The sequence below is a fragment of the Anas platyrhynchos genome, chromosome 1 (genome assembly GCF_047663525.1).
Source record: "Anas platyrhynchos isolate ZD024472 breed Pekin duck chromosome 1, IASCAAS_PekinDuck_T2T, whole genome shotgun sequence".
Taxonomy (NCBI): Eukaryota; Metazoa; Chordata; class Aves; order Anseriformes; family Anatidae; genus Anas; species Anas platyrhynchos.
In genome coordinates this window covers 96873006-96900266 of record NC_092587.1, presented here as the reverse complement: position 1 = coordinate 96900266, position 27261 = coordinate 96873006, and the positions used below count along the sequence as shown (strand labels likewise).

At 43.7% G+C, this 27261-nt stretch overlaps 1 protein-coding gene across 2 annotated transcripts; it reads right to left on the bottom strand.

Annotated features, from left to right (window-relative positions):
* Nucleotides 1-231: 231 nt before the first annotated feature.
* On the bottom strand, nt 232-26470 carry LOC101794304 (uncharacterized). Of its 2 annotated transcripts, none has more exons than XM_038169188.2 (6): nt 26227-26470; nt 9195-9470; nt 7137-7385; nt 2663-2800; nt 1966-2085; nt 232-557 (listed from the first exon to the last, which is right to left on the bottom strand). In XM_038169188.2, the coding sequence occupies exons 2-6, from the start codon at nt 9385-9387 to the stop codon at nt 397-399; spliced, it is 861 nt and encodes a 286-aa protein (XP_038025116.1). In that variant the 5' UTR covers nt 9388-9470; nt 26227-26470; the 3' UTR covers nt 232-396. The 2 variants fall into 2 exon arrangements, with proteins under 2 accessions (XP_038025116.1, XP_038025110.1); XM_038169182.2 differs by lacking the exon at nt 26227-26470 and adding an exon at nt 10350-10507.
* Between the last annotated feature and the right edge of the window lie 791 nt (nt 26471-27261).

The window sequence follows — 27261 nt, the reverse complement described above, 5'->3', positions numbered from 1 at the left end:
GGAACCAGTGTGATACTACAATCCACCTGTCCCTTGCAGGAGCCACTGCCTGTCAAAGATGGGGGAAGGCATGAAGAGGGCAGGGAGAAGGATCACCCATCCAATCTCAGGCTGTCCTCAGGGCTCTATCGTGTAACTGCAGGTCTGCTAACAGGCAAAGCACCAGAGAGCTGCCCAGTTTTGTTAGGGAACCTGCCAGCCCATGGTAGCATGGCCTTGGAGCCACACATGGTTTTGTTTTGTTTTTTTTTTAAATGAGGTTATAGCAGGCCTGACACGTCACATCTTTCCCCTGCTAAAATTTTCCAGACCAATTCTTATACACAGTGAGACTATGGGATGCAAAGGATGGGTGTCACAGGCTTCAGGAGAGGGTTAAACAGCAACCATGTCACATTAGTCATCAGTTGGGTCCGGGAAACAGTCTGAGGCATGTTCCTGGCTTTCCACATAACCTATCATCTCCTGTTCTGGCATTTCCTCAGGTTCTACCACCACTGGCAAATTTTCTTCCACCAGGGGCAAGGGCTCAATGCCTGGACCAATCTGGGCAGCATCTGGAAAAGAAGGGGGAAACAGCTTACACATGTGTGCAACACATTTAACCCTGTGGAAGTTACCCCTTCCGCTCCCCAGCCCTCACTGCTGCAAGCTGCCCAACCAGCTCAAGCACCCCCCCTCCCCAGGCTTCTACAAGCCACATTTCAATATGCTTTATAATTATTCATTTATGGAGCTTCCTCTGCAAGACACATTGGTGCTGAAGCTCTCTGGGCCCAGCAACCCAAAATATACCAAAACACCAAATCAAAATCTATTCAGCTTTATTTGAATCATAAAAGCTGGCTAAATGTACACTTCCCACATGCAATTCTGCTTTTACTAAGTTGTAGAAAAATTAAATATGGGATGTTTTGTTTCTATTTTAAAAAAATCCACAGTATCAGTTTGACTAACAAGTTCTACATTATTAATATATTAATATTAGACAACTACCTGAATGACTTGCATTTTTTCCCTTTCTTGCACTATATTCAATGAATACTTCTTTAACAACAATTTAATTATGATGCTTCTTTAGTAAGTGCTTTTAATAAAAAGAAGGCAGGGCAATGAAGCATCTAAGGATAGACAAAAAGCACAGCCAAACAGGTGAGAGGCCATGCACAGTACAGCAAAGGACACAGGGAGCAGAGGCAGCAGAGCTGAGCTATGACCTGTGTAATGTCGTCTGCGCTGGACCTACTTCAGCTGTTGATGATGCATTACTAAGGAAGGTATTGCCAAGCATTCATGTTTGTGACATAAATTTGAGGGAAACAATGCAAAAAGCAGAGTATTAATATCAAGTGTTCACAGATTTCTGAAGGGTTTTCATTGCTGCATTCTCTTGACCACACTGTGCAAAAGCAGTGGTGTTTTATTATTGTTTTTTTTGGAGGATATAAAATACTGCTGTATTCCTATTTTGGCTCCAGTTTAAGGAAATATGCAAACCTCTGACTTTGATAGGATTTAGCCCTGCTTGCAGCATATTGGTAGATGCCACACCAAAGAAGATGTCTGCCTGCTAAAACAATGCTGATTCTTATAAAATCAAACTGATGATAAAGGAGAGGAGTGATAAAAAATGCGGAAAAGCTGCTAATTTGGGGTGGGGGTTGCTGTTTGCTTTTCTTAGAGACATTTTAGCACAGGCTACAGTGGCACAGGCAGCATGCAGCCTGCTGGCAGCACCCTCTGCAGGATGCTTTCGAGAAGACTGCTGCTACATCCCACGGCTGGCTGAGGGCAAGAGCTACCCTGACCTGCTGCAACTTCTGTCACCCAGACAGAACGGGCCTAGCAGCCCGCACTAGCTATCCCCAGGCTTCCCTCTGCAGCCAGGTCCCTCCCCGCTGTCCCACACGTCCATTTCACCCTCCTCAGCAGGCTGTCTGGCGTCAAACAAGTCACTGGACGCACCCGGCACTGGAGGGCAGTCGATTTGGGCAGCTTGAGCCTCCACGTGGTCTCCATTGGGGGGGCTCTTCACAGCTTCACTGGAGACCACTGACATTGCTATTCCGTCATCTTTTTCATCCTCTGAAAAGCCAAAAATCAGAGACTTGAAGGGAAGAGGCCCCCAGCAGCACTGGAACGTTGGCCACGAGGCCAGGCCTCCAGCACCTGCTCGTGGCTCCCCCTCACGTGGCGCTGGCCCCACTCCCAGAGCAGACAGATGCCAGCATGGAGGGCCACTGCCAGCCTGACAGAGACCAGCCTGGCCATGCTGCCAGGATCACGGCTTGAGGTGGCCACGCAGGGAGTGAGCACTTGGGGACAGGTGCTGACAGAGGACAGCCAGCAGCAGCCCTCAGGATCTGGCCCAAAGGGGACTCCATTTTCTCCATTTGCTCATAGAAAACACTTCGCTGTGTTTCTTTCTGGCACACACAAGCAAATATAAACTGAAAAGAGGAAAAGCACAGTTTTCTTCAAGATCCCACCACTAACAGTTGCCTATCCATGAGTCTGCTCTGCTGGGTTAAGGGAGAGCTAGACAGAAAGTGACTAATCACCGAGGTGAGGCCAGTTCATGCTGGGGCTATTTCTGCCCCAGCCCCTACATACACTATCCTCTGGCAGATCCACCCCAGGGGCAACAGAGCTCCCCACTCACCTGAAGGCACTGGGATAAACTTGTGCTTCCTCTTCATGCAGCAGCAGATGACTGAGGACACGACCACCACCAGGATAGCTGCACCCCCTGCACATCCTGCCAGGATGTAGATGAACAATGGGTACTGCAGCAGGTCTCCTGCAAGAAGGACAGCATTGTTAGTTGCCAGGGCAGGCAAGCTTCTTTCTCCCGGCTGGAGAAAGCCCCATAGACAGATTAGGGCACATGGGCATTACTGTTGCCCATTTCTCTCAAGGATTCTTGAGAGAAATTATGAGCTGTAGCATATCATCATTTATGTCACATCATTTAATCATTGTATGAAATTTTTCTTTATGTAAGAGGCTTGCACAACTATGCTGTGTGTATTTGTCTGTTTCTGTCTACTCTGACCAATAACATCTCAGATAATCCACACTTGATCAAATTTAATGGAGGAGGTGATGGTTTTAAAGATGCTACATTTCAAGAAGTTTTGTGAAACAGAAAGCCCAGAAGAAGACCTAAGCTAGCATCTCCTGCTGAAAGGAGAGCCACAGTCCGCCCTCTGTGCTCAGATTAGGCTTCAGAGAATCCACTTGAGATAGCAGTACAGCAGCTACACCAACCTCAAAGGAAGTGCAGGCTCTGATCTGACTTTGTCAGACACCAGAGAATCCAACCACCAGGGCCAAAGCTGTAGGAAAGATTTCATTGCTGCTCAGGGAAGGATTTTTCTTTATTGTCCTCCCCAGCTGAGATCATGCAAGACTCCTAGCAGGAGGCTAAGGCTGCAGATGGCGGAGCAGAAGACCAGGCACACACTGGTGGTAATTATTACCCAGCTCAGAGACCCTTGCTCAAGGCTGCTGTGACAGGTCATATGAGCAGGGACTGCTGTAGTGAGGGTGAGCAGCGAAGCAGGCAGAGACCATCACAGGCTTGCAGGAGAGAGAGATCCATCCAGACACGCTCCTTTAGGACAATTTGTTCCACTCCGGGGTATCCAGTAAGAAAACTCTTTATCCCAACATGGAAAAAGGCAACAGCTCAAATATCTCTGTACTATACATTCCTTAAAAGCACGCTAAACCTCACCATAGCTTTTTGAATCATTGGGACCTCTTCTTGCCTGCTACTCAGCCCCATTGAACAAGACAGCAGTAGCTTCACTTAGCAAGGCTGAACAACTAGGAACCAGAGCAGCTATCCAAACACAGCACTTCTTCACTTTCCCTGCACCACTCTTTTTAAAAACACGCTGGCTAAACTCTGGGCAGCACCACTCAGGTTCCTCCAAGAAGGCTGCAGACAACTCCTTCCTGAGCTGGGTGCAGCGCAGCACCAGCACAGTTCTCCTGCTTGGCCAACCTCTATAAGGAGAGTTACCACATTTCTAGAAGTCTAGGCTCAAAATTAAACTTTCAGCAAATGAGAAATCATTGTCCTGAGCATTTTATTTCCTTTGAGGAAAACTCAAGAGAATATTGTCCAAAGCATAGAATGTTGAAAACAGTCCTGAATATTTCTTAAAAATTTGCCATTTGTTCAGAAGGTCTTTCCGAGATGAAGTATGTTAAAAAAATCAAAAATAAAACAAGCAGTAATTAAAATATGAATAATGAAATTCTTTTATGTATGTTGACTTGTAGATTTCTGAGCCATTTGTTTTAGATCCTCCAGTGAGAGCTCTTTGGTGCCTTGGAAATTTATAAACATTTCTGTCAAATTGTCTTAAACACTTTAAATTAATTTCATCAGCCAACAGGTTGCCTAAATGATTGCTTTTACAATAGATCTTGCACCTGAGTTGGAACAACAGTGGAAAAGCTATATTTATCCCTTTGTTTGGAACAAATAATTACACACAAAATGAGTTAGTCATTAATTCATTTAGTTGAACTTATTTCTCTTCATTTTTCTAGTATCAAAAATGGCTTTAGCTCACTTCTTATGAATGTGGCTGCATTTGGTGACTAAAAAGTAAAATTGCTGCTACTTCCCTGCTCTCACACCCTTTCCAGTACATGTTTATGCATGTGCTCATCCCAGAGCTATCACCAAATTCCCTCGTGGGCTTTTGAAGAGGAAATGAGAAACTGATATCGCACCCAGGGGACTGGGCAGCCACCCAGAATAAACAATGGTAGCTGTCAGCACTTGTGTAGTTTATCTTGATTCAGAGCTCACAGACATTTGCATCCCCATTCCCCAGTGTCTCAGTTAACTTGGGTCTGACCATGCTGAACAACTTTTGGCCAATTCAACTGGACAAAACTCAGATTGCTGCTCCACAATCACAAATGCCAAACTTGTACAGGCTGGCCCACAGCACCAATGCAACCAAATACAGACAGCCCACGGCATTTCTGTCAACTGCCAGAGCACACAATTTGGTGCTTAGGTCAGTATTTTTGCTTTTATACTAACTCTATGCCAGTCTTGAGAAAAGACAGTACCCAATCTGCTGTAGAGTTGGAGCATTTCAGGCAATTTCTAAAACACTAGGTGCTATTGCACAGTATAATTTAACATAGGAAAGCTACGTTAAATTACTTATAGAATCATAGAATATCCTGAGTTGGAAGGGACCCTTAAGGATCATCAAGTCCAACTCTTGACACCGCACAGGTCTACCCAAAAGTTCAGACCATGTGACTAAGCGCACAGCCCAATCTCTTCTTAAATTCAGTCAGGCTCGGTGCAGTGACCACTTCCCTGGGGAGCCTGTTCCAGTGTGCAACCACCCTCTCTGTGAAGAACCCCCTCCTGATGTCAAGCCTAAACTTCCCCTGCCTCAGCTTAACCCCATTCCCGCGGGTCCTGTCGCTGATGTTAATGGAGAAAAGGTCTCCTGCCTCTCGACACCCCCTTACGAGGAAGTTGTAGACTGCGATGAGGTCTCCCCTCAGCCTCCTCTTCTCCAGGCTGAACAGGCCCAGTGCCCCCAGCCGTTCCTCGGACGTCTTCCCCTCCAGGCCTTTCACCATCTTCGTAGCCCTCCTCTGGACACTCTCCAACAGTTTCATGTCCTTTTTATACTGTGGTGCCCAGAACTGCACACAGTACTCGAGGTGAGGCTGCACCAGCGCAGAGTAGAGCGGGACAATCACCTCCCTCGACCTACTAGCGATGCCGTGCTTGATGCACCCCAGGACATGGTTGGCCCTCCTGGCTGCCAGGGCACACTGCTGGCTCATATTCAACTTGCTGTCTACCACGACCCCCAGGTCCCTCTCTTCTAGGCTGCTCTCCAGCGTCTCATCGCCCAGTCTGTACGTGCAGCCAGGGTTTCCCCGTCCCAGGTGCAGGACCCGGCACTTGCTCTTATTGAACTTCATGCGGTTGGTGATCGCCCAGCTCTCCAACCTATCCAGATCCCTCTGCAAGGCCTTTCCACCCTCATCCGAGTCCACAACTCCTCCAAGTTTGGTGTCATCAGCAAACTTGCTCAAAATACCTTCTATTCCTACATCCAGATCATTTATAAAAATATTGAAAAGTACCGGCCCTAAAATGGAGCCTTGAGGGACCCCACTGGTGACCACCTGCCAGCCTGACGCAGCCCCATTTACCATAACCCTACTTATGACTAAATCAGTCAAAAATCTTATAGTTAAATCATGTTATCCTGACACAGTTCTGATGACATCTTCACTGCCAGGGAGGACAAAAGCCTTCAAACCTTTACTACTGGAGATGCAAGTAAATATCTAATCAATTTGTTTTTTTTTTTTCTTTATTAAAAGTCAGCTTACAACACTAACCAGTGCTTTGCATCATGAGGTTATGGCAATCCTAGGATTCAGATTTACTGTCTCATTAAAGCAGGTTACTCAGCATTTATGGAGAGCTTGCAAAGGGATCAAGTCATGGCCTTCCCACAGAACTACATACCCAAGCAGGGACACAAATATATACACACGTTTGTTTGTTTAAGTAAATTACATCTTTACCACACCTCTGATAACGCAGGGCTGATAAAGATATTTATATGCTCTGGTATATCTTTGTATTGGTGGTCTAGACAAGGAGAGAAGAGATGAGGCAAAACACCTCATCTGAATTCAGCCCTGTTGTTGCTGCTGGATTAGAATAAATGTTTTTCCAAGGATGTTGCAAAAATTGGAGGGCAGTGAGGGTAACAGGTGAATGTAAGAGTAGGAAATATCTCGTGTTTCTACACTGACTCTTAAGAGCATATAGAATCCCCATCATTGGAAGTAGAAAAAGAAATACAGATATCCTTCCTGGCAGCAGAGTTGGGGAGAAGGACCTGCTGAACAAAGCTTCACCCTTTCTATGACTGTAGGCTCAGTCTGAGACAGAGCAGGAAGAAAGAAGTCAATGGGACACTTGCTAATGGGGGATGTGGTAAAGTCTGGAAGGCAGCTGCCCAAGGACAGAAAACCTCTTTTATACTGACAACAACAAGTCCTAAGATTCCCACCACAAGAGACCAAGAGGGAAATTTTCTGGCAATGCCATTACTCACCATAGCTGCAAGACAACATAATGGGCCCGCATCTCGTGATGCCGTTCTTGTGGTGAACCTCACATACAAACTCCCCAGGCATGGGTCTGTCCAGGCGAACCTTCTTCCCACCATCCTTAATGCAAGCCTCAGAGGTCTTCAGCTCACTGCCATTCAGCAGCCACTCAAATCTCATCCACTCATTGCTGGACACGTTGCAGGACAACTCTACGGTCCCATCAGGGAAGCACTGGATAGCAATGGCTGGCTCTGGTCATGCAACACAGGACAACAGGAACGGGGAGGGAAGAGAGACAATGAGCAGACTCAGCAGTGACTGAGAACTGGGCAGGAGCTTTTCCTACCAGGAAGACTCCCACAGCATTTGCTGCTAGCCAGGGTGCACAACAATCAGTAACCACTCTTCAGTGTCTGCTCCCAGCCCTTGGCAGGACTCACTCAACCCTACTGCTGACTCTTGGTCAATGTTCTGGGGACATCACAAAAATACAGCCTCTCTTCATTTTCCATGTAGAAACCGATAAAGATAACAGAAACCCATGATCTGAGGATCATGGACACAGCTGGGGGCCAGAGGCTTCCTCCATAATCAATGGATACCTGTAGCTTCAGAGGAGATTCAGCCCTCTCCTTGACCAGATACTTTTGCTATCACTGTCTACTTCTGTTTTAGTGAGAAATTAGTACAGATCATGCCTGTGCCTAACATAGGTACCAATACGAGACATCCACAGATAGAATGGCCCAGGCTAGGACAACTGAAACTGAAGGAATGCATCGATGATCATATTACGAAAGAGAAAAATCAGAAAAACAATTAAAAGGAACCAATCTGCCACTTTGCAAATACAGACTAAACAGAGAGGCTGCGTGGTTTTATGACCATAAGAGTTGCATTGAGAATATCTATGCAAATCATCCATGTAAGCAAGCTCAGAAATCACCCTCCTCAACTATGATATCAACTTCAACTAAAATTACTACCTCCAGAAATTCCTTTGCTGTGAAATTGTTTTCCTAACTTTGTGGCAACAGAGCACAAGGAGAAGACAAAAGTTCCCAGAGTAAGTTCACTGAAATAGAGGTAAAAACCAGGGCACTTTGCAATCTTTGCTTACTTCCCATCTAAGCCCCTGATCTTTTCTGGCCAAGGAGTCACATCTTTGACCTACTCTCTGTGGCAGTTCTGCTTGTTTGCACTTGAACAGCGTAAGGATTCATTTGTCTTCACTGAGATCAGTTTGCTTTGACATTTTCATTACACTTTCATGCACTTCAATTTCTCTTAAAAACTTTAAGTGAAAGCTCTGTAAAAGGAACAGTGGAGATGAGGACAAGACCCATGGTTAGTGGCTATCTAGAGCAATGTTCAGCAAGGGGCTGAACCTGTTTAAGCCTTCTCTCTATTAACCCAAGCAACAAGCTGGATTTTGTATCAGTGACTCCCATTTCCTTCTTTTCAGTCCACAGGTGGATGACCAGGTAAATGAAGGGGAGTGGGAATGCTGAGGCCACAGGGATGACATCAGAGAGCCTGGCAAGTTAAGGTACCTACTGCACGTCTCTACACAGACCCAGGAGATACTGACCTCAAAGCTGATAGTGGGCAGGAAAAGAACTCAGAAAGTCGTACCTGGACTCTTTCATTACCTTTTTGCAACTGCACAAAGCAGTCTCTTCATGAGACCCATCAGGAAGATTGTTCTAGAAATGGACTGAAATCTCCAGCTGCATGTCTATATACCGTAGACTCAGCTTTAAAAATACTTTATGCTGCTGCCTTTTACATCAGGAAAAAAAATAGTACATAGCTCAACTGACTGGCTACTCGAAGGGAGGCTCAACAGACAGGAAAGACTGACAACATGGATGTCAAAAGCATTTCTTTAGCTTACACTCACCATTCCTGCTCTGAGACTTATGAAGCTGTGCCTTCTGTTCCAGAGGCCCCTATAGCTCCTGCAAGCTCAAGAGGTGTCTTCAAAATAAATTCAAGGCAGCAGCTTCCAGACAAGCTCACAGATTCACAAGATATTTATTGCTAACAAAGTCACTTACCGAGTACTTCCAGTGCAAAGGATTTGGTGATGTCGTTAAAAACAAACTCATAATTTCCTTCATCCTCCTTCTCCACACTCCTTAGCACTAGAGAGCCATTCTGCAAGTTCAGACGTCTGTAACATGAGCCACAGCTGACCAACCAAGTACCATTTACCATGTTTACAAAGCATCTCTCATTGTCCTTGCTCATTTTGGAGAGGTTCTGCAGGTTTTCAAGTCCTATAGGAAATATTGCTGAGCTGCCGCTGAGCGCACCAATCGTGGTGACAGAGCCTGGAAGGAGAGCACAGAGTGTAGGCAGTGAGCTTTCTGTGTGTCTGTCCGTCCATCCATCCTCAGCTGCCCCCCGAAAGGGCAAAAACTGAGGTCAGATGTAAGAGGGACCCATCTCTATCAATAGTCTGGGGACACCAGGAGTCAAGAAAAAAAAATCAGAGGAGCAGGAAGGGTGACAGAATGCCATCTATAAAGGCTCGCTTTCTTCGCTGCTACCATGAGGGTTGTACACATGCCATGCACACAGTGACACGAGTCTGAACAGCTGGTCTTTCCTCTCCAAATTTTACATGACCCTACCCTCTCTCTACCACTTCTCCTGGTTGCTGCATGTCTGTGCAGAGAAAAATGCTTAGGGCGTTAATGCCATAGGTGTAGCGTAGGTGATAGCCGAAACAATTGCTGCTTGCACAGCTTCTTTTACCTAAAGAGTACTGTCGCAGTGTCTGCGTGAACAAGCCTCACAGTATCCCCGCACGTTATTAAAGTTGCTGTACTCAGATCACAGATGGGTAAATAGCAGGATGACAGCAGCTCAGGGACTGACCCAAGGTCACACCAAGTGTCAGGAACAGGACCACACTGCTCTCCAACCCTCCAGCCAGCAATTTACATACAAGGATCTTACGTTCTCTGTTGAAATGCTTTTACAGACACAGTACACTGGGAAAGTACTATATTGTTAGTTACAATTAGTTTGCTTAAAAAATGTATATACATCTTCCCATAGTCTGACTGCTCCTTTCATGCATTAGCAGTTACACTACTTGATATATCACAGAGCCTGGCAGAGTCCTTAAGATCTTGGAATAAAATTAAAGGTGTCCAACCTAGGCAAATCTGTGCCACAATGCCATAAAGAAAAATCCCACTTACCATCAGTAACAGTTATTATCACCAGCAAGCACTGCAGAATAAAAGGAGAGTTGAAGTCCATTTTAAAGAGCTCCTTGCATCATATGCAGAGACGACAATCTGGCTACAGAGCTCAGAGAATATAGTGTTCAGGAAATGATGTCAGAAGCAAGAGTGAAAAAAAAAGAAAAGAAACCCCATACTGGACAGATTGAATAATGTTACAAAATAGACCTGCAAGGTTTTGGGTGACTGAATTCAGACTAAACCAACACGAGCCACGATGTGCTTTGCAAAGTCCTGCACCTTGGAGCAGGCTGCAAGTGTGAGACTAGGACTGGGAGGTGAGGAGAAGGAAAAGTACTCCTGATCAACTCACCCCACTTAGCAAGATGCCAATGCAGAGACTGGGCAGAGGGGAAGCACCTATTTCTTTCAGTCTTTTCCAGTTTATAGAAGTACAGAATCCCCACATAGAGAAGAGAAGTCTGTCCAGTCAGATAAAGCACTGCATATACAGGCTGATTTTCTGCAGTACCAACAACTGTCCCTCACCAGCAGTAGGCGTGGGAGAATACTCTCCTTCTCTATACAAGGGCTACCTTACCAGCCTGAACTTTGCTGGGCTCCTCCAGTGTTGTGATTGTATCTGCCAGGAAGGAAAAGGTTCTCTGTACAACCACCCCAAGCGAAGAACACAGGCTAGAGAAAGCTAAGTTGCATTACGAATCCAGACCAAATACAGCCTGAAAGCCATTCAGGCTGTATTTGGCTGAGAGGACTTAAAACTCACTGGTATTTCACACAGAGCATGGAGGAGTGCTGCACACAAGCAATGCAGCAGAATCTGCCACGGCATTAGAGCCAGCATCTCAATGTTTTCAGACACGCTTAGCAGATGTGCTTGGAAACAACTGCAACAGGAGTTCAGGATGCAGCTGGTGATCTTAGGCTTTTGCATTGTTTCCCTGGATGCGCAGCCCATTAAGTTAAGAAAGCTCCACATGGTGTAATTCAGTATATCAGCATGTTTCTAAGAAACAGTTAAATCTCTTCCATTTGCTGTTTTTCAAACAGTTTGGCTCTGCTTGATAATTCCACATTTTGGCCAGTGGTTTGGCCCCTCCAACTTCTTAGTAATGACAATTAAGTCTACTTTCTGCTCCTAGTGTCTAAAACGTAAAGGTTTGCTCAAGGCTACCACAGCACCATCCTGCCTTTACCATACATGCATAGGACAGTCCTAAATTGATCTACGATGTGACAGAAATAGCCTTCTCTGAGAAAAGCAGTGAAGTGAGTCTTTAGACACTTGCAGCAGAGCGGTGGAAGGAGGAAAGAGAAAAGTATTTACAGCAAGAAACACTTTCGTTTCCTTCTGTACAGCTGAAATTACTTGAAGAAACTCATCCTCCAAATACTGCTGCAAAACTGTGGCTAGCCATCTGCCTCGGATGTGCATGTCCAACTTCATTTCACCTCCACATTTGACGGGTGAGCTGGTTGAGCTTATGAATTCAGTGCTTTGGTGGAGACAGGAGGCAAAGAAGATGGTACATGCAAGGGTCACCTCAGAACAGAACCCCAAAAAGCTCAGAGCCTCAGAAAAACAGCAAAAGGCAGAGGGGGTTGTCCCACAGCAAAATCCAGCAAAAGTTCACCTTCTCCCCTAGTCAAAGACAGCAGCCTTGCAGAGCTCATTTGCGGATTTGCAGTTAAATGAAAGAAAAAAATACGGCCTTCCTGCTGTAGCTTCTTTGTTACAGAATAGACTCTGCGTGACGGTGACATTGTGGTGTCCTGCATTTAGTCTCCCTCGCAGTGACTCCAGGGCAAATGAGTACATTTATGAGTTTAATATTTCTGACTGCTAGCGCCCCATACATCACACAGGGTATGAAGTCCCATTAGGCTCCTCCTGTCCCTCAACATCCTGGCCAGTGAAAAAAAAGAAGTCAAAGCCAGGATGAAGAGGACAGCACATGCACTGTCTGTGTTGCCATCAATCAGCAGTCTCTCATTAAGATCAACCCTCCCAAATTTTGTACATAAGGAATTTTTAGGTGAGATCAAACACTAACTTCTGATATTAACTAATGAATGCTATCAACACCCCAAAGTAGCCGGAGAAAATACTTCCCCTTTTTATATAAAGATGCATGAAATTTTCTGTGACAAAAAACACCTTGTGAGGCTTAACAGAAACCACAAGAGAAAAAAAAGTGATTTACAGTAAAATTTTTTACTTGGTGAACTGCAAGCTCAGGGGGCCATTTTGTCCTTACAGCCACTAATGGCACTGCTAACCACTTTTAACAGAGGAGGGACACTAATTCCCTACACAAGTCCCTGTTGGAGCATAGGAGACCAAGAAACGTGAGCTAGTAAAGTAGGAAAAGAAGTGTGAAGTGCTATGAAGTAAATTTGTACATCTGAGCTCTACATATCTTCCTTTAAATAGGCCTGTGACCACCAGCAGCACACCTATTTTTATGGCTACAAAGGCATGCAGCCTGCCTTCACACAGGGGAAGGCTGCAGAGCCCAGCACCACAACCTAAGTGCATGGAAATGCAAAACAATGCAGCAGCTCTGGTGATGTACCAGGATAGCAGGACTAGCTAGGAAAATGGTCACAGATGAAAGCCCTCATGTCAGGGAATCTACAGCCCCACACAGAGCTGTAAAATGGAAATAAACCTGGACCCTCCCGAACTCCTACCTGCAGACAACCATCAACCAAGGCATGTGTAGGATTTCCCCATCAGCTCCTGCCATGAGACCTACCATGCTGGTCCTTACCTCAGCTGCTCCACCACAGCTCTCATGCTTGACACGTTTGTTGCACAGCACAGCACCTCTGCTGCTTTGGGACTCAGCATCTCACATAAAAGCAGTCAGCCTGATCCACAACACACAGCCACCTGCACCTTGTTTTTGTAGTCCTGCAGGAGCAGAGAGAGGCTGTGGCATGGCTGTGGACAGACAGACCTACAGCAGCCCCTTCTCAGAGCTGACCCACACCTTAAATGCACATGCCATGCACTTGAACAGATGCATGCCACGCCATCTGATAGCATGTCTGACGGATTCGTGTTCTGCCATGTCTCAGACACATCTCCATGAGACACACACCACTGGTCCTCATCTCATGCTTCCTGCCACAGCACTGACTTTTGCTATGCAATGCTGAGGCTGTCTGAGACCCACTGAACCAGACACTGCTCTTCTGCCTAGGATGGACCACCCAAGTAACAGGGCATGGCACGTAGGATCCTGAAGCAGCAAAGGAGACAAAGTTCTGCACAGCAGACTGGGGACCTAATCTGCAGAAACCCTCTGCTCAGAGTAAACCAGGCAGAAAACCCACAGCAGCACTTTCATTTGCTTCTTATTGTCTTATACTTTGGGGTAGCAGACTTTGCTACCCTGTAATGCAGAGCAGAAAAGTCCCATGCTTTCAAAATACAAAGAAGACAAGCTGGAGAGAGATTTTCAGCTTCCATTTCTGACAAGATAAAATCCACGTGTTTGTCACACTTCATACACAATCTTCCCCTCCAGCTCTCTCTGACGTTGAAATGAGACCGATCAGGTTTACAGAAGGAAATCAGACTTCTGCACAATAACAGTTGCTATCATTCTCCCTCTTGTCATACCTGAGTGCTTCCCACTTCTCCGCAGCTATCAGAGAGCTCCAGGGGGAGCACCACACATTCATCCCACACACATGAAACCCCCAACTCCACTTAGTGCTGAGCAGCTACATTGGGAGAGACCCAGGCAGGTCCACTGAGCAGCACACACACGGAGACGGCACTGTGCCACAGTGCTCCTTGGGGCGCAGGAGCACACCGAGTGCCCAGTTCCAGGTGAACGGTCTGACAATGGCAGAACACTGCATCATCCTGTCTCAATGCTCCTGCCATGTACTCACAGCCTTGGCGCACACACCACTTGGGGCACAGGCTCAGGCTGACCTCAGTGAGGGCACCAATTCTGCTGCCAAAGGTCCCAGCACCAGCTACTACCTGCCATCACAGCGCTCATCCATCACCTTGCTGCCAGGGGACAAGAACATGAGGATCCCAGATGTCCAAGCCCAGTGCAACGATCATACACAGTTTTCTCTGACACAGCTCTCCTACTTTGGCCCATGATAATGGTAGGAAAAAAAAGAGGAGTCTGTACATGGAATAATTGCCAGAAACTGCACAATTTGTATTTAGTGCCACTGCGTGCAGGGTAAAATGTTTTGCATTTGCTTTGGGGGAAAAGTTATTATTACACAGCTATTGGGACATACGGGTTCAAACAAGCTGCTACAAGATCAGAACTTGACTGAACAACCCTATCAAGGACAGCAAACACAATGCCTGTAGTCTCTAGGCCTTGGCCAGTTCCACTAGAATTAGAGGACAACATGTCTCTGAATGGTCAACACTTGGAGAAGTCAAATTAGGATCCAAGCTGCCACAGATATGTAGAAAAAAAGTCTTGTCAGAAGATTTAAACTTATTGTACAAGGTCCAGATCGCCACTGGAAACATTTTAGGTGTCTATGTACCAAAAGGATCTGAAAAGCATTATTTTGTGGGATCAAAACTTCAGTTTGTGAAGTTGAATCTCAAAAGGCAAGTGGAAAAGTCCTGGCTGAGGACAAGAGAAAAAAATAAATATGACCTTTTTAGACTACACGATTCTTATATATCCTGAAAATCTGAAATGAACAAGTTTTAAAGAAAGTGTAAGTAATTCTGTATATTTGGCAATGCTAAGAGGCTGACAAATGTTTCTCCCATACTCAGTGGAAACAGACACAGCCTTCTAGACTGACAGCTTAGTTTGTGGCAGAACAGACTGGGTCAAACCTGAATATGGAGGAAGGCAGAACACCATAATACCCAGTTCTCTGCAAATTGAGTGGCCCCTGAACAGGTCCAAGCCACATTGCAACAGATTCAGCTCCATGGAAACAAAACCAAAGCACTGCCAGATTCAAGTCCTCTGAAACTCAGGAAGGCCACCGTGAGACTGACTTTCACATGCTGAAAGTTTAAGAATATGGACTATAAGGCTTTCTACCTTGTATTTCCCAATGGCTTATAGAAATAGTTCTAATTACATCCAAGTGTAGACAGTTATTCCAGCAGAGGTGCATATTCTATTAAATGCATTTCCAGCAATGCTGACAACCTTAAAGTACTCCCTGGATATCGAGAGGTGTACAGATCAAGTTCATATTCACTCATAATTCATTTCCCTAGAGTACTTCTTCCTAAACTTTTCTTTTTATCTCACTGGAAACTGAAATTTGGGTGTATTCACCAGAGTTTTGGATCTGGGGATCTCTCCAGGAGTAAAAATCATGAAAAAAAGTAGAGTAGTAAAACAACAACTTGAGAAATGCATCACTTAGGCAGAAAAATCTAAATCCATGAGATTTATTTGCAAAAATATCTCACATTACTTACTGTGTTTATTCAAAAAGCAATGGAAAACTCAATCACGGACAGAGATAACATGCATTTTCACATTTCAGTTGAAAAGACTCCATTCCTAACCATATCACAGAGACAGCATTTATAGGTTGCTTAAAATTCTTTTATGTGCTGCAAGGAATGTGATGGAGGGATAACAGTAACAGCCTGAGACACTCAATAAAGCACAATAAAACACCATGCTTAAGACTTTTAAACCTACCTTACAGATGTAGTTGAAATACTCTTTTTAAGAGAAGATCACCAGATACATCATACCTCCTGACAGCATACTGTTCTCAATCCTCTTGCAGTGCACTCTTGAGAATTAAGGTATTATTAAAGAAAGGCACAAAAACCACTGCTGTCTGAAGAGGGCTGATTCCTCTGATCATCCAGAAGGAAGAAGAGAAGTTGTACCAGACAACCTGATGAGATTGTCACTGGAGCAGAATGCATTCCTGGGCAATAAAAGAAAGTGTTACAGGGATGCTGGGCTCTAACTGTAGGATAGTCATGTAGAGCTGATTAGAAATGGACTTGGAAATTCATATAGTTCTACCCCAAAGCTGCTCCCAATTGGCCATATAATCCCTAAGAGTGTTTCTATGTTCCTCTCCTTTATTTACTGTACCTGCAAAGGTCAGCTATGGACCAGTAACTAACTAAAGCATTTAATTAAATGCCTTGCAAGCCACCAGTTCTTTAGGAGGCACAAAAGACATTATATCCTAGAACAAACATGCAATATTTTCTGGAAAAAAAGCTAAATCTGAATAGATTTTTAAGTAACATTTCCATCCAGAGAAAAAAGCTTTTATGGGTTTCCAGAAGAACTTTGTCTGCTTCAGATGTCTACTGCAGGCTGGACCTCATTTCTCGAGGTCTTCAAATTTACCCACTCAACACAAGGGATGCCCTAAGGAACTTGTATACTTTAACTAAGCCAAGTCACAGACCTCTGTGATTTAGGCAAAAATTGGGCCACCGGAGCTATGTCACACTGAATCCTAGCTATTGCTGTGACACAAATGCAACTGAAGACAGTGCTGACTTCTCACAAGAGCTCTGCTCTTTTACCTCTTTTCCATCACACCACATTTACAGGCTTTGGTAGCTGTACCTGGTTCCATAAGAGGTCACCTGCCCTTTTCCAGACCAGTCCCCCACAAACACAAACTGTGATGCAGTGAATATAACTGGTGGTAGATGGCTTTTGCTTCATTTCTGTTGTTTCACCAAGAGCTGATCACACATATCTAGCACCCAGCAGGGCATACACATTCATGCTGGAAAAATCCCCCAAGACAATCCTCCCCCCCCCCCCCCGACATAGTGCAAATCACTAGAGCTGAACAAATACATAGTAAGGATATCAAGAACCCTTTATTTATGTACACATACTCACTCACAAGGAAAGAATCAAAGGAAGAATAGCTGTGCCCCGAGTTTGCATCCTCTTAAATGAAGCATAGGGAAATTACAGGAACTGTATTAGCATCTTCAACAGTAGTACATGGCCCTTGTCCCATCTGCCCGTTCAGCCCAGGGAACCCAACCAAACACCCTTCTGTTTCAAGAGGAATGACATTCCTTTGGCAACCCTACATTTGTGTGTGCCAATACAAGCACCAGTGAAGAACCACTACCCACATAGAGGAAGAGCCCCATGTATCTTCACTAGCCAGCTGAAGACAGGAGAGAAGCCTGAAGGTCACACCAGAGTTTTGAATGCACACACCCTAATCAATACAGGCCAGTTAACCTGACCCACACAGCTCCCTGCACAGGACCCCATTCTACCTGCCACCCAACAGACCTACTGTAAGGTTTCTGAGGCTCATTTCAGGCCCTAGAGAGCCTACTAGTTAGAGCACAAGCTTACCAGTTCTGTAAGAGAGCAGAATTTCAACCAGTCCTATCTAATTTTTTGTCAGGTTAGGCTGTTCTGACCACAGATGTGCAACTAGTCATTGATTACTAAGTGTTTTTTTTTCCCCAATCTTTGCTCTCATAATTTTAGATCCAGTGAGGCTGAAATAAGCATACAATAAAATTCTTGCCCTTTCACTAAGACTGGATACTTGCCCTAAAAAATTCTCTATAAAAGTTTCCATCACCTTACCCCAGGACCTGTGTACATGTATTTTAGCTGCCAGACACTTAACATGCAAAACATAGCAGCAGTCCAGAATCAGCAGTGCAAGTCCTTTTGGAGAAACTTAAGCATCTTGTGCTAAAAGTAAAGAAATCTTCTCTTGCAAAGTACTCATAAGTACACTATTAATTCCACTGAGAAAATAAATCTAGACGCTTTGAGAGAACCAAAGTCAAAGAAAAATACTGTTATCTCCATGTCTACAATTTTTCCTCACCAGAGTGGTGATGTGCCATCAGTTTGTCTTCATCTTCACATGGCTGTCTTCAAGTTTTGTGACTCTATCCATCAGGGGTCACTACAATATATGAGTGCATGCCATTCCATAGCTGACCCTATTGGAGCAGGACATTGGTCTAGAAACCTGTTTATCCCTGTGATCCTAGGTGAAGAAGTATACAATTTAGAAATCATTAAGCATAACATCTACTCTCTTTCAGTAGTCCCTGAACTATTCTCAAATTCCCCATCCTCGAACCAAGTGACTTAGGACTGCTCCACATATACACACTGTTCCTCCTCGTTGCCCACAAGCCTTGGCTCTTTACAATGTTTCTCCTCTGTCTCCAAGAATGGTCCAAACCCATCCCAGCATGATCAGTAAGCCAATGGTTGCGCTAGGGAACCCATCTTTACATTTCCCAATTTCTGTAATTGGCTCCACTTCCCATTAGTAATGAGAGATTTCATTGCTCCCAAGGTTGCACAGCTGAATGGGAAACCTAGGCTACCCTTTCACATAACAAACTCTGAAGCCCTACCTTTCAGAAGCTAGCTGCTGCACTGCTGAATTGCCTTCATGATGGTGCACAGCATTTTGTTCAACAATTGACTGACCCACAACACAAATTACAAAGCAAAAATATGAAAGACTGAAAAAACTTCCAAGACTTTGTTCATATTTAGTAAGTTGTTCATAACACTGTTCAAAAAGATTGTCCTTTATATTCATATAAAAATATATACATATATAAAGTTCATATTTAGAAATTACAAGACAACCCTCTAATAAGATTAAGTCCCAGGGATTTGTGACAAGGTCGCTTTGAGAACTGTGGTTACTGCTTCTGGAGAACGTAATTTTTTAGAGGAAATACATCTGAAGGAGATGAGCTTAGTTTTCCATTTCACAACCATTCATAGGGTTAACTCCGGGCACACATTCTAGTGCTATTGCCCCTGTTCCTTATCTCTGGGTGGGAAATGCTGCCTCACCATATGCACAGGCTTTCATGTAGTAACAAAGCTTCTAGTTACTTGGCACCATTTCTTCAGTAACTTTTGCATCTGTACTTTATGATATAACAACACATAGCAACTCATCTAACTGGAGGATAAAAAAAGACGGGAAAAATTCTGGACTGATATGCTTGCACTACTTTGCTATCCTTAGTAAAATCACACTCTCTATGTACCACCACAGAAGAGCAGGGAGGATGGAGAGGCATAGACTGCAGGCAGAATTTGCTTCTGAGTTTCTGCACATCCTGTCCTACAGCACCCGGCAGCACAACACCAAATGCAGCATGAGGAAGTGAGACAAATTAGAAGAACCGAGCCCCAGTGGTCAGCCTTCATTGAAAGACAGGCTACAGCTTGTCTGCAACTGAAGCCGAGTTGTCTGTAGCACCTGCAATTACAGCACTTCACAAACTGAAGGGGAAAGCCTTGACCATAAATCAGTCAGTTCTGTAAAAATGTTAAGAGCTCAGAAAACACAAAATACTTCATTATTAAAGATGCAAATGTCTACATAAAATATATATATTTGCTCAAAATTCAGTGCATTTGAAGGTAACATGAATTATTCTGCTTATATTTCATTGCATATAGCTTTGAGATACAGACTTCTATGACTCCAGTAAGTTAAGATCACGTTTTTGGTATAGCTAAAGCTGTGCACGCATCTCACATTGCTGCTTCTGTTTCTCTTCTCTGATTGAGAAACAATACCTTACTACAAGCAAAACTGCTCTTAGGGCATTTACAACCTTTCTGCCTTTGAGTGTATGTACAACACAGCTCACCAGAAGATAAGGAGAATGGGCTTGTACGGGACTTCTTTCCTAAGGGAGCAATTTTTCCAGGAAGGCAGCTCTTGATACAGGACTTCCTCATGTTGAGCTTCCTGAGCATAGGAGCCCACTACTTAGAGTAAAAGCAGCAAAGGAGGGCAATTTCCTCCAGACCATGATTCACCAAATTAGCTAAAGGAACCTAAGGGAAGTGCTACAGATTAACAAGGAAACAAGAGACACAACACAAAATGATCAGGAAAACATCCAGCACTCCCTTTACACTGACTTTGCTGCTGCTCTATCACCTTCCTCTCTGTCATCTAACCTCTGCTGATGTTGACTACCTGCCCAACCCACAGATGATGTGCTTTGAAATCCACCACTCTGTACCACTTAACCACAGTCACTTTCTTTAAAGCTGAATGACCAACACACCATTTCAGATGTCTCAATTGGGCACAGCAACTGAGAATGAACAAAAGCCTAGACAAAGCTTTAAAATTGCTGAATATCTTTGTGGACCAATTTCATACTGAAGAAGTGTACCGCAGGCCTCCAAATACCTCATGAAGCCAGATAGGGTGCCAAAAGGGACAGGGTTTCTGTGGTTCTCTTGGCTGAAGAGGCTCATGTTTCTAGCATTGAGCACTTCCACCACAACGTGGAGACACCAGAAGGAAAACTGCTTAGCTAAGGATTAAAAAAAAAAAAAAGATCAGGAGGCAATCACATTCTGAAACCTTGTGGCTACAGCAATGCCAGAGCAATCACTTCAGTTTCTGGGAAATATACTGTAAAACATGATAGCAGCATGCAGGACCACTGTACTGACAAGGTTAATTAACAACTGCAGCTAATGTTGGCTGTCTGTGGAAAGTCCACAAAGTTTGTATTTGGGAATTTCATCAGCAATACTGAAATCAAAGTGGAGAAATCTTTATCTGACCTATGAAGACATTGTTTTAGTTACATCACCTGATTTGACAAAAATATGTATAATTAAATAAGTCTGCAAAAGCAAATAGAAGTGGGCAAATATATGCAAGAAAAACAAAGTAGAAGAGCAAGAGCTTTCATGCATTATGAAAGACTGGTGCCTTTCTGTTTGCTTTGGGATGTTTATGGGTTTAAACACGTGCCTCCAGGTTTTGGTTTAAAGTGGTCATACAATCACTGAATCTGATATTTTGCATACATCACCACAGGCTTGGAATGCTTCTTTTTGCAAGGTTTTACATACTCAGTAAGGTTTGATAGTTAAGGTTTTACTTCCTCTTGCACAAAGAGCAATAAACAGTTTTTGAGAGACAGTAGTGCACTGGAGACAGTCTGAATGTAGCTGTCCTTAAGAGGACACAAAAAGCATAACTCTGTTAATTTTAGCCATACAGTACAGGGGTTGAAGTGAGCGTTGTCCAAATAAGGTGACATTGAGTATGGGCTATATGCTAATTCCTCCAGAACCAAATCTGTCCTCCAGAAATAATGCTAACAGTATGTCCACATTTACCATTTCTGTTAAAAGCTTCCTCTGAGCTATCATCTTCAGATCTGTTTAATTACCACATAACACTCCTCCAAACACTCTGGAGGTACCAGATAGGTAAGTTTTCCATTAATTATCCTTTGTTTGTGCACTAGGAAGCCCAGGACTGGATGCCTTTTACAAAGGCAGAGAGAAAAGGATCAATCTGACTGGCCAATATCTAAAAAACTCAGACAAACACTGGTCTTCTATCAACACTGCACATATTGACAAGTTGCTGACTACACCACACCTGAACAGAAACTAGCATCTTCGCAGGCCAAACTGTGGCTTTTAATAGCCTAATTTCAGATTTCTAGCATTCAAGTCCTGACTTTAGTGTGAGTGCTGTGAACGACTAAAATTACATAACCAAAATCAAGGACATTCTAGCATAACCACCTTAAACCAAAGACAGTAGCTGGTGACAGCAAAGTGACACCCCGTAAGAAAAAACAGAGGATCTGATCCTTCAGAGTAAGTCACTAAGATTATTAACTACCGTATTTAAGTTCTATTTGTTAATCACCTGATAAAGGTTTCTTTTGCACTGTCCTGCATCCATTTTAAGCACTGCTGAGGACAATGATTCCACTATAAAAACCCCAAAAATCTATTGCTGAGTCTAGTTCTTTAGGAGACTCCCTGCCTCCTACCTACCAGTACAAGCCAGTTGCTCTAAATCAAGCACAACCAAAACTAACTATCCACTGTCCCATGTACAGTTCACACACCACCATGCTCTGGAAATACAAAACATTCGATACCCAGATTCATACATTTCTGAGCTACAAAATGAAGTGGTCTGGATGATGCTGTATCTGAAGCATAGAATAGAAACAAAGACCCACAGGCTGAACTTTGAGCCCTTTGCATCGTATTTTCTCCCCCACTTTGCAGAGGGGGAGTGAGAGAGCAGCTGTGGTGGAGCTCAGCAGCCCAGCTGGGGAAAACCACCACGCATGCACTAGTGTGTCTTAAAAACTCATGAAGTATTTTTTGCACAGCACAGAATTCATCTGTCCTCTCACTACCACATTAGATACTTTGTGGACTAACAAGTGACTTAGACTACCTAATTGGGACTACTCAAAAATAACCCTCCGCACTTGTTTACTGACCACAAACAAGAAACCAGTCCTGTATGCACCATTTTACAGCAAAAAGCAAGCCACAGTAATGTCTCTGACCCTCTCTGTGCTCAGATAGCATACACAAGGATTAGGAGAAAGTAACAGATCAGCTATAAAAACAAGATAGCTTGTTCAGCTTTGCAACCAAAATTTTTCAGTCCGTATCCATGGTGGAAAAGGTTGTGTAGCTCTTCTCAGAGCTGTTCTTCCATCAGCCCTGTTACACAACTGTTAGGCTTGAATCTTCTTGCAATCTTCACTGTCACATGGCACGCAAAGGAAGATATCCATTTATAGCCAGATCTTTTATAGCAGTGGAGCTTATGAAAAACATTCTCGGTCTACATGGAAGTCTACAACATAAAAAGGAAATTGAGGAATCTTAGTATTTTCTACCATTCACATAGTATTATTCAAGAAAGCAAACCTTAGCAAGCATCCTCCTGTCCAAAAATTGAAAAATAAAGTGCACCATATCAATAATTAACTTTAAAGAGTCAGCATTAATATCATTACTACTGCCATCATGTTAATTTCAGGACTGATAGACATGCCACTAACATTAGTGGCATAGGTATTATATGTCAGGAAGGAGCCATATACTGGAAATCACAAAGAACGATTAGATGGTGTGCAGTAGAGAAAACAAATGAGCTATTTGTAGTGTGTCACCTTCCCAACCAAGCAAAGCATCCTTCCAAACACATGCTTGCAACTGAACACAATCTGCTGAATTAGCTTACTGTAGCAGTATAAAAATGATCTCCATCTTACCTCTTGTTTTAAGTAAATTAACAGTTGAGGCTGAGTGGTAAATTTGCACCAGAAACTTCCTTACACAACATCCTCTGGGAAGCATCAAATACTTATCTCTATTCTTTCAAAAACGCTTACTAACAAGGACCATGCTCATGGAGAAAACCTCCAACCTGTAACTGCTTGAAATGAGACTGTGAATGCAATTCCCACCCCCCGATCACACATCCCTTAAGAAAATTACGTTTCTATTCAAGAGTTTGCCGAACTGTTGATAGCTCAAGAATAATGCACCAGATGAAAATCCAGATGATCCAACTAAAGTGGGATACAGTAAACCAATAGCTGAGATGCCCAGTTTCCTTCACAGAAAGGGTGATGACTAATTATTTGGTAGATGTTATCTGTATATATGGCAAGAATATGTAGTTCTCAGTTCAGCATTCATATTAATGTTCTCCTGTACACATGCATACACACTCCCGAGCAGACAGAACTGAAAGAACACTTTCTGTGTCACACATCAGAAAGGAACTACCCCCAGCAACTCAACACCATCTTTGGTTTCTTCAAGATCCGTGTCCATAAAGTAGCTTATTACAGAGACTAGAACCATTCCCAATGCCATGGTATCTTCACAAACAGCAAAGCTCAGTTCCACATTTAGAAGCACTCTAAACATGAGACATCCCACTCAGGATCCCACAGCAGAGAAATGAGGCTGGCAAAACACATAATTTACAGTCACAGCTTATGATCCTGGACAAGGCAACAAAGCACAAGGTTAGAGCCAGTGGTGTTTTTAAAAGAACAATTAAGGAGAAAACAAGATTGAGACAGTGCTAACCTAATGAAAACACTAGCTCACATACGTACTGTCATTTAGCTTCACACATGGACTTACCTCTACACTTCTTTCACAGAGGAGAGCACTTCACTTTGGCCCTCCTACACACTTACATTGCTTGTGTTGATCACACCTGTAAAGGAAGGAGTGGAGGCCAACACACAGGGAGACCCATTTTGTTTCCTATCAGAAGCACAGCTGTCATCAGTCAGCCTCATCTACCCAAGCAAGGTGAAGACTATATCTTCACACCAAGAGAGCTCATTGCAGCAAGATAGGAAGTGTTGAGCATCTTGAAACAACACTTACTTCATCTGACTAGATGCAAACTAACAACATTCAGATACTGATTTGAATCTGGACAAGGGTTTATATGCAAAAAAAAAAAAAAAAAAAGAAAAGAAAAGAAATCCAGGCAAGGACAACTCACCAAACCAGAGAACAGTCAGATATAGTCTACCACCTTCCCTTGCATGATGTACACAACACATGATGGCCATGGCAAGACAAAGGTCTTTTTTCAACTAGAGAAGCCAAATCTCTTCTACTACAGAGGCCTACAATACAAGCATCCATCAAGGTTTGCTCACCTGGGCTCATTCATTCAACAACATTTAAAGCAGAGCATCAATGCAGAGATGTTGGACATTTATCTTTCCAATGTATCACCAAGACTAACAAAATCTTCTATTTTAAGAAAGCTTTTCTGCCAGTTTCTGCCACTTCTGTCAGCATATCTGCTGTATGTGAAGAATGATTCTTTCCTGGCACAGTATATTTTTACTAAAAAGAAAAAAAAAAAACACACAAAAAAAACAGTATTTTCAACACCCTCCTGCAGATGTCTGCTCATCTTTTCACAGATTATTTTTCATTTTCAGGTTACATAGTAAAATAGATGGGTTTAGAGATTTAAAGCACTTAATAGATATGCTAACATGACATGGATGATAGCAATATATTTTTTCTTCACAGCCTTGAAGGTTATTTGCATGCATACAACTGTTCATGGTCTCTAAAGAGCAGAGAAATTTATATGAAACTCTGCTAGTCTCAATTACAGTGACTATTATACATCACAAATAGCTTTTCTCCAGAGAAAACCTGAACAGACTGTAGGGGTCAGCAAAGCCAAGCTAACAGTATTTCTCTTCTCATCCTTTTGCTTAACACTACAGAAGCAAAAATTCCAACCTGAACCCTACTACAGCACTCTCTTTACTGAAGGACAAGGCAGCTCTCACATTTGTAGCCCTGGGGACCAGCCCTTTTCTCTCAGAACCCCTTTTCCCCCCCATTGTTTTTATTCGCAACTCAAGTACCCATGCCTTTAATGTCAGCATCCATTTTCCTTCTTTTTCTCTCACATCCTCTGCATGGTCACCTTGGTAAAACCACAGGGTTGCTCAGGCCTTGTTCCCACTCTGTTATCTGCCTTTCACAGAAGGAGGCTTTCCCCAATACCTCAGACACCGGTTTATACAGGTGGGGAGGCAGAGAGGTTCTCTCAGTTGGCAGACCTCTTCCAAAACTTTCTCCACAGCTGAGACACAGGCCAGTAGGGAAGAGGAGAGGCTTTCTTCATATTGCCTTTGACTCTCATGTTGGGAAAATGGCATTTCTGTTATGAGCTGCACAATCTCGCTATTTCCACTTAGTGAAAGTTACGGTAATGCCACCAGTACCTATCCCAATCTGTTTCTACTTACCACAGGGCTTAATGTGAGTTCACATTAAGGCACCTTTTTCACACTGCCTGTTGTTCAAGCTTAAGGAGTAGTTAAGCACATTCTGCAAAGTCAGGCTTAACTGTAAGCACTTGAGCTTCTGAGTTGGTTGCAAGTTGTTTTTATTTATTATTTGTGTAAGGCCTGGAAAGGGAGCTTAGAATCCACAGAAGTAATTCCACTGAAAACAGACAAGGTGAAAGAAGTACTCCAACTCCTCAACATTAAAGTACTGTAGAACCCAGGAACACTTACCTGCCAGCTCCTGAACTTGAGTCACTTCCACACAGCTTCACAGTGAAGTCACACCACCAGGCTCTCACTGTACTGAGGAGGCACCAACAACACAGCTAGTTCATAGAGTCACTCAAACTATTGCACAGAGATGGGAGGAAACACGAAGTAAAAGCAGACCACTGGGGAACACTGAGTCCACTTCACCACAACAGCAGAAAAGCACCCTAGAGAACCTGGGCCTCAAACTACCCCCAGGGAGGTACTTCCCTATAACTCCTCAGGCTTCCTATATAGCAAAGGTCAAATGACCCACACCTGGCCGGTTTCACTTCACAAGGGTGGAGCCAAGACACCTTGTGGAATAGGCTCCTCTACCTGGCTTCAGTCTTTTAAGGTCAATTGCTCCTTATCACTAGTAGAAATAACCTGACAAGGGGCTGAGTGGTTAGGGTTGACCTAATGAATGAACTGCAAAAGGTGCACAAGGGTCATATTTCTGTTAGACATTCTGTGAGGAAAAGTAGTACAGAGCCTGTTAAAATAAATGAATAGATAAATAAACAAATGAAAGAAAAGAAATCAAAGAAAAAAGAAAATGACCTTAAAGGCAAAATTGCTATCATAGATTTTCATCTGTCTGGTCACGACAGATGAAGAATATAGCAATCAGAATGACTTTTCTTGGCACTAATGTTATGTAAATCCACTTTTCTGAGATGTCTTCTTGATGCAGGACTTTCCAAAATCTAGCGCCGTGACCTCTGACTACACTATTTACTTCCACTGCGTATGAGCTATCACGTACAAATGCCAGGATCCGGATCCTCACTCGCTATTCAGGTCGAGGACTGGGCTGAAGGTTTGGGCTTTGAGTTGGGTACATGCCTACATTGCTGCTTCCTGGCAGGTCATGGGAAGAAGATCAGCTGGCCTGGGGGAGCTTATGTACACGTGGCTTTTAGGCTGCAGCCAAAGTGTTCCTATAGATCTGGAAGTCTGAAGAGGGTTGCAGTCCCCAAGCTCAGATACAACCGCATGTTAGTCTGGCGCAAC